Raw genomic sequence first — 7,647 nt, 5'->3', positions numbered from 1 at the left:
AAGATTAACTTTATAATATAACATTAAAGAGAGCATAAAAATCTTTTTTAATAGGAAAGATGAAGTATATCTTATAAAAAATAAATATTAATATTAACTAACCTTTAAAAGTTAGTATAAAAACTATTTTTCATTATGATAAAAATTATCAAAATTAAAAAAACTAATATTATAAAATATTTTATCTATAATAATGAGTGAGAGAGAGAAAAATAGAGTATATATAAGTAAACTATCAAAATAATCTTTAAGAAGTAAAACATATAAAAATAATAAAAAAATTAACCAAAACATAAACATTAACAATAATCAAACTAATCAAGTCAAGGAAATTCAACATTCAACTATGATATTAAATATAACTCAACTAATCACGTTAATTGATTTCAATATTCAAGGATGATATTAAACACAGATGAAGAACTTATGAACTAATAAATAAAAAACAAGTTTAAAATCATGGATGGAAAAGCATGTACCTACAAAGATGAAGCCAATGAACTGATGCAAAGGCAAAAGAGTGGTAACTACATTCAATAAGGAATCACTAATATAACATTAGAGAAAGTATAAAAATTGTTTTTAAAGTTTTAAAAATGATATATTTTTGAAAATTATTATTAACATTAACTAATCTTTCAACATAAGTATAAACAACTATTTTTATTATGACAATAACAAAATAAATAAATAGTACTATATATTTTATTTATAATAATGAGAGAGCGAGAGAGAGTATATATAAGTGAACTATCAAACTAACCATTCAAAATTAAAATCTACAAAATAATAAATGTAAAAATGAACCAAAATATAAACATTAAAAATAACCAAACTAATCAAGTCAAGTCAATTCAATGTTCAACGATGATATTAAACATAACTCAACCAATTAAGTTAATTGAATTCAACATTCAAGAGTAATGTTAAACACAGACAAAGAACTTATGAACCAACAAATAAAAAAATAAGTTTTAAAAGTGTAGATGGAGAAGCATGTCCTTGCAAAGATGAAGCCAACAAACAGATGCAAATGCAAAAGATTGGTAATTGCATTCAATAAATAATGACCAATCTAACGTTAGAGAGAGCATAAAAATCATTTTTAAATAAAAAATAAATTATATCTTCCAAAAAGTAAATATTAACATTAACTAAACTTTAAAAATAAATGCAAATAATTATCTTTTATTATGAAAGATTAGTTTTATAATAATATACAATGATAAGAAAGAAAAAAGTAAATAGTGCTAATATTAAAAATTATTTTATTTATAACAAGAGAGAGAGAGAGAGAGAGAGGGACAGAGAGTTCTTAAAATATATAATTTTTTTCAAAAGATAAAAAATAATAATAACATACAAAAAGTAAAAACAAAAATAAATCATTATCACACATAAAGAGGTAATTTCAAACATTTTTAAGGATATCAATTGGTATACATATATTGGTTATACATTAGATTTACCATTGTTATATATATATATATATATAGGTAAATTGAAGTAGAATCTTAAACAATCATATAAATGAATATTTGTTTGCAATGCCAATCGAAGCAAAACAATTTTTCACTATCGCAAGTTTATGACTTTGAGAACACAAGATTTCTCCCTCTAATTGTGGACTTTTAAAAGAAGGATAGTTTTTTTTTCTACAAATCCACAATAGAATCCGTTTTTTCGCTATAGAAGCCACATGCAACAATATGTTTTTGCCAATACCTTGCGTCTTTAGCAGATGCCGTTTGATCAAAAAAGAAGGGATGATCTTTAAATATACATGTGTGTGTGTGTGTGTGTGCGTGTGCGTGTGGACATTTATAATATACAATAAGTTATATTAATAACTTATTGTATACACACACATATACTATATACATATAATTATATTACAATATCATTAACATATTAAAGAACATATAAATTCATTTATGTACTCATAAAAGTATTCCATATGTGGTACAATTGAAAAGATATTTGAGTAAGCTACTTAGTTCTAAATTTTAACTAATGCTATGGAGGTCAAGAAATCTCAATGTGAGGCTAAAGATTGAATGTATAAAAACATATGTGTGAAGTAACAAAAGTGTAGAAATGTATGATTTACCTACTATCAAATAAATTGGTGTGATAAACTAAACATTACACTTTACACACATGTGCACACACAAAGATGCAATGTATGAAAAGTATGCCCTACAGTTTTTATATATGTACATTGAGAGAGAGAGAGAGAGAGAGAGAGAGAGAGAGACAGAGAGAGAGAGAGAGAGAGAGAGAGAGAGAGAGAGAGAGAGAGAGAGAGAGAGAGAGACAGAGAGACAGAGAGAGAGAGAGAGAGAGAGAGAGAGAGAGAGAGAGAATGTGTGTGTGTGTGTGTGTGTGTGTGTGTGTGATTGGAGTAGACAAACATTATCCCTATCACCACATATCTCAATGGAGAGAGAGAGAGAGAGAGAGAAGGGATGATGGCAACCTTTCAGCGTGCGTGTGTGTGTGTGCATGCGCGCGCACACATACACACACACTCTCTCTCTCTCTTTGCCCCACTTGCACACCCCACTACTCTATTGTGAAAGATGCGGGATCTAGAGCATGGCAAAGGCGGAAACTATGGAGGATGGAAGATGAAGATACTACTCATGTTGACATTGACAAAGAAGGCAACTGTTACACAAGTGAATTAGGTTTCAAGATTGAGACTTGAACTCATAAACACAATCTTGTGTAGGACTGACAATGACACAGGGACTTGACACAAAGAGACAAGTACTATTGCATTATCATCATATGAAAGTGATAGTCAAATACATCATTATATAGGAATGCTTAGTAGCACACTTCATCACTGTGCCTATGGGATCTGTCTCTCTTCCTAGAATGAACTGCATCTTCCTGGCCTAGTTGTTCCATACAAAGGGGCATACATCGGGTGTGATTGGTAGATTCTCAACACCCCTCGTCAATCACAACCTGAAAGTACAAAGTGTGTAGAGGCTTTAGTGAGAGCAGTACCTGCAAAGTGTGGGCATACCACAAACATGGCAAAACACCAGAGGCTGTCGCAGAAAAGGCTAAGTGTGGGTACCATAAACATGGTGGACATCCAGAGGCTGTAACAGGGGCCTCACAAAGTGTATAGAGGCTATAGTACAAGGCTACATGAGGAGTTTTTTTTCAAGCTTATGAAAGGAACATTAAGGCAGGTACAATGCTTTTAAAATAGAAAATGAGAGACAAGGACCGATAGGGCCTTGTGGTCTTTTTCAGCATATGATTTCTCTTTGTCAGCATGGAAAATCTTCTTGTCTTTCATCTTTGGTTCTTTAGCTTTGAATGATGTGGTCTTTTGGTCTTCATGGCTGATCTTCTTATTGTCCTTCTTCCTTTGCTCTTTGATCTTATGGTCTTCTTGGTTTGGTTCCCCATGGACTTTGCTTACAGCTTTAGTCTTTATGTCCATGTCTTTGTCCCCCTCAAGCAAAGACATCTCATTATTCATGATGGCCAAGGTAACTGGAGTGTCTTCAAAAACTTTAGATGGAATCATTGATTGCACTTTAGTATGAGCAACTCCATGTCTCTCTGCAAGTAGATCACAAAAATCTTCTATGTAGTGTAGATAAGTCATGTTACTTTTCATAAAGTGTATCCACATAGAAATCTTCTTGGTTATCATAGATATGACCAAGAATCTGCTTCAAATCTGTGAGTAAGTGGCAACCAAGTTGATCTTCAATGTGTCAAAAAACACAAGCGAAGATAGTGTTAAATCAACACTCTTAAGTATCAAGGGATACTAGAGTTGAAGATGGTGATTCTTGATGCCGATCCTTTGCTTGATGAACCCGTTGTTTGAGTCCCCTCCTTGCTGGTAAAATCTTGCTGAACACTGAGTAAATACTCAGATCAGATTAGCAAAACCTTCAGTTGAGTGAGAAGAGTGAGAAGGATGAGTTGGAAGAGGAGCTTGATGTGGTTGTTGAATGCTTGGTCTTCCAATCTTCAAAAATATCCAAGGATCTCCAAGAACTTCCCCTCCTTGATGTGTGGCACTGACTAAATCAGTGAAACTGGATGTCAATAGGGTGATCCAAGTAGCATGACTGAGAAAAAGAAGTGGTTTTATGAGCTTGAGTGGAAAAAGCTATGGAGGACTATGTTAGGGTTTCAAACCCATCTGATAAAAACGATGATAGCAACTCGATCCGATAGCCATTTGTGCTGATATTTGGTGAGAAGATAGTTCATGGGTTAGGCTTTGAATGCCCCATGATCAGCATCGACATTGTTTATTCTATATATGGTGCAGGGTGTACGACGCTGAAATGGTGCAGAACAGGCAGGGATGGCAACGTCTGTGTTTTCGTCTGAAGCAGGAGATAGGCGCAATTATTGGGGCTGAAACTTGGTGGTTCGATAGCCTATGTCAAGGGCTAAAGAAGCCCTATAGGCGCAGGATGTATCGCGGCTTGTGCGTGGAGATCCAGCAGTACGACAGGGAACATCGCAGATTTGAACATCGACCACGAAATCTTGCAATGCTGGAGCTATGGTTGGTCAATGTTGGTGTTTGTCGTGATGAGGAGTAGCGTCCTGACCTAGGGGAGATATTCATAGAAGAAATCGACTTAAGATATGGCTTGTGGAAGGAGATCAGGAAGCTCCAAGAGCAGTAGGTTCTATCTGGCTATGGCTGCCAAACAGGACAGTGAGAAAAAAGAGTAGAAGATGAAGTCTTGAGCTGGACTGAGCTCAAGCTCAGCTAGATGAAAGTGAAATGGAGCTGAAGGAGTAGTGCCATGCCCGTGTGGGCTCTGATACCATGTGAAAGATGCGGGATCTAGAGCATGGCAAAGGCAGAAGCTATGGAGGATGGAAGATGAAGATACTACTCATGTTGACATTGACAAAGAAGACAATTGTTACACAAGTGAATTAGGTTTCAAGATTGAGGCTTGAACTCATAAACGCAATCTTGTGTAGGACTGACAATGACACAGGGACTTGACACAAAGAGACAAGTACTATTGCATTATCATCATATGAAAGTGATAGTCAAGTACATCATTATATAGGAATGCTTGGTAGCACACTTCATCACTGTGCCTATGGGATCTGTCTCTCTTCCTAGAATGAACTGCATCTTCCTGGCCTAGTTGTTCCATACAAAGGGGCATACATCGGGTGTGATTGGTAGATTCTCAGCATCTATGCCACTGCCGCGGCTACCACCTCTATTTCATGTTGTTCACCACCACACATGTAGCACACTCCATATGGTTGCCTCGCTCATGCCCCCATTCCCTTACACCATGCACAACACCTTGACTACCACATGTGTTGCCTTGGTGTCACTTATCCTATTCCATCATGCACTCCTTACCCTTGCATCTGAGTGAGAGACAAAGAGGCTCTCCCTCTCCCCAACTGTCATACTACACATCCATTAGAGAGAGAGAGAGAGAGAGAGAGAGAGAGATGTATCGATAGCCTCTCACATCAATAGTACAACCATTGTTGTTGAAGGAGAGTGAGAGAGAGAGGTTCACAAACCTGTGCAATTTTGCCCTTCGGCTACAAATCATGTATTGACTTGTTGCGCATATATGTTTGAGCAAGTCAATATACCTACTTATGAGGAAGCTGATCCCAAAGATAGTTGGATTACAATGTTGCAAATATCCTAGCTTGTCTATGAATTAAGGAAGAGACAAAGGGCTCTCCATTAATTCGCCATAAGGAAAAGATCAACAAACCCTATATGGCTAATCTTTCTAGTGAAATAAATGAATGTTTATATATACTTGGTAAATTCATTGAAATGCTAGCTAGTGAGGGACAATTTCAAAGCGTGTGAGACCATAAGCGGCCATGTGATCTAGAGTGGTGTAAGTGGTTCAGCTCCACACTACACATAGTCACGTTTCTCTTGTTATCCCGTGTGCTCTTGCCAAATGTCACGACTCGTCCTAGTGCTACCTTCGATCAGGGTGGGTTCAGACGGTAGTGGCGGAAGGAAGTATTTTTGTGTGAGCTGGCCGCCAACTCGTGTCCGCACAGGGCCGAGCTGATGCTTAGAAACGCGGAAATCTCACATGGTTATTGCAGAAGACCATATTGACAATGTGATTGCCTCAGAGCCCGTGGCCCTATCCACACTCACCCTTTCCGAGTGGAAGAGGCCGGACATGTCAAGAACAATCGCATAGGACACGCTGAAGCATCTGCAGCAGGGTTGATTGAGTACAGGGCCCTGGCTGTTGCGGACAGGCGATGAGTCCGAGGGAGGATACGTCAACGGCGGCAAAGGAAAATTTGGGAGAGAGAGAGAGAGAGAGAGAGAGAGAGAGAGTGTGTGTGTGTGTGAGACCTACCCTAATTGGATCTGGATGAAACGTTTGAACTTATAAGTCTCCAGTTTTAGATCCAAACATCATCACCTTGGGAGTTGGGACCTTGATCAAGAACCTTAGCTCTTCCAGACTGCAGCTGCAGGATGATGAAGAGCTGTTACATGATATTGCCGACTTTGACAGTCGCGGTACTGACGACGTCATTGGAATATATGACTACGCTCTCAGAGGCGTCGTACTGCAACTACACGGCGCAGGTGTGCGGGGGCATAAGCATACCCTACCCGTTCGGGATGAGCCCAGAGTGCGGGCATCCGGACTACAGAGTGGTGTGCAAGATGAATATGTTGAAGGAGAAGGAATTGGAGGCTCATCAGCAGTTGTTGGACAATGATAAGGATTTAATATACCGGCCATACATAGAAGCGGACGGGGGGATGCAGCTGGAAGTACTGAGCTTCGGCGCGGGGCATCTAATGGTGAACTCGACGGGTGTGATGGCGAGGCTGTGCGCGGGGCCGGGCGCGGAGAGTACGTTCAGCCACTTCGATGATGGTGAAGCGGAGAAGCATCTGGGGCTGATGGGGCAGCGAGGGGTGGCCCTGTCCCCGGACAACAGCTTCCTGGTGAGCGGCTGCGGCATTCACGGCAGCTTCGAGGTCGGGCCGGGCGCCTTCATCGCCCCCGCAGTGGAGGCCCTCTACGGCGCCTGCACCGACCCCTGCGACGACTCCCCCCTCCAGCCGACCTTCGCCGGCCCCGGCGGCTGCCAGGTAATATCAATATCACAGTTTTTTGAGAGCCCATTTCACAAACCGCTGTCACATGACACGGGGCCTCTCACCAATCACCTGAACAGCTACCGGGCTTATGCCAGCGCTGTCTCTGTGCACGTGTGCGCTCACCGAAGCTGGGTTCCATTCCTATCGACAGATCAGCTTTGATTTGGCTCGCTTTCCTCGCAACTTAAGAATATCGCATATTATAAATATGAGGATGCCTCTTTGCCCTTGTTTTTCTCTACACGTTTCAGCATCCTGACCCTACCGATCCCCACCCCAGGGTGGCATTCTCTTGCCCCGACCTACGCCAAGCTAGGTTTATGATCCCTTCCATATCACAAAAGCTCATGACATTGTCGGAATTGTAGTGAGAATTCATCCAAAACTTCGTGTGTTCAATGTTGAAATATATTGAGACAAGTTATTTCTCCTTCTTAGGTTCAAGCCCTATGGGCAACTCAAGGCTAGCCTACCCATGGGGTGTTCCATCACACCTTAAATCATAT

General features: G+C 39.6%; 1 protein-coding gene across 1 annotated transcript; it reads left to right on the top strand.

Annotated features, from left to right (window-relative positions):
• The first annotated feature begins 6,598 nt into the window (after nucleotides 1–6,598).
• Nucleotides 6,599–7,329, top strand: LOC148038384 (uncharacterized). Its single transcript, XM_087675255.1, has 2 exons — nucleotides 6,599–7,132; nucleotides 7,237–7,329. The coding sequence occupies exons 1-2, from the start codon at nucleotides 6,653–6,655 to the stop codon at nucleotides 7,327–7,329; spliced, it is 573 nt and encodes a 190-aa protein (XP_087531381.1). The 5' UTR covers nucleotides 6,599–6,652.
• Nucleotides 7,330–7,647: the final 318 nt, after the last annotated feature.

This window comes from Lygodium microphyllum, chromosome 3 (assembly GCF_053477565.2).
Source record: "Lygodium microphyllum isolate KBCC chromosome 3, Lygodium_microphyllum_v1.1.10, whole genome shotgun sequence".
Lineage (NCBI taxonomy): Eukaryota > Viridiplantae > Streptophyta > Polypodiopsida > Schizaeales > Lygodiaceae > Lygodium > Lygodium microphyllum.
This window is presented reverse-complemented; position numbering and strand designations above follow the sequence as displayed.

Excerpts from the sequence above, each read along its gene's own strand:
- LOC148038384 (XM_087675255.1), top strand. The coding sequence starts at position 6,653 with ATGAGCCCAGAGTGCGGGCATCCGGACTACAGAGTGGTGTGCAAGATG. Across the intron at positions 7,133-7,236 it reads CCGGCCCCGGCGGCTGCCAG|CGCTGTCTCTGTGCACGTGT; the intron begins GTAATATCAATA and ends GGCTTATGCCAG.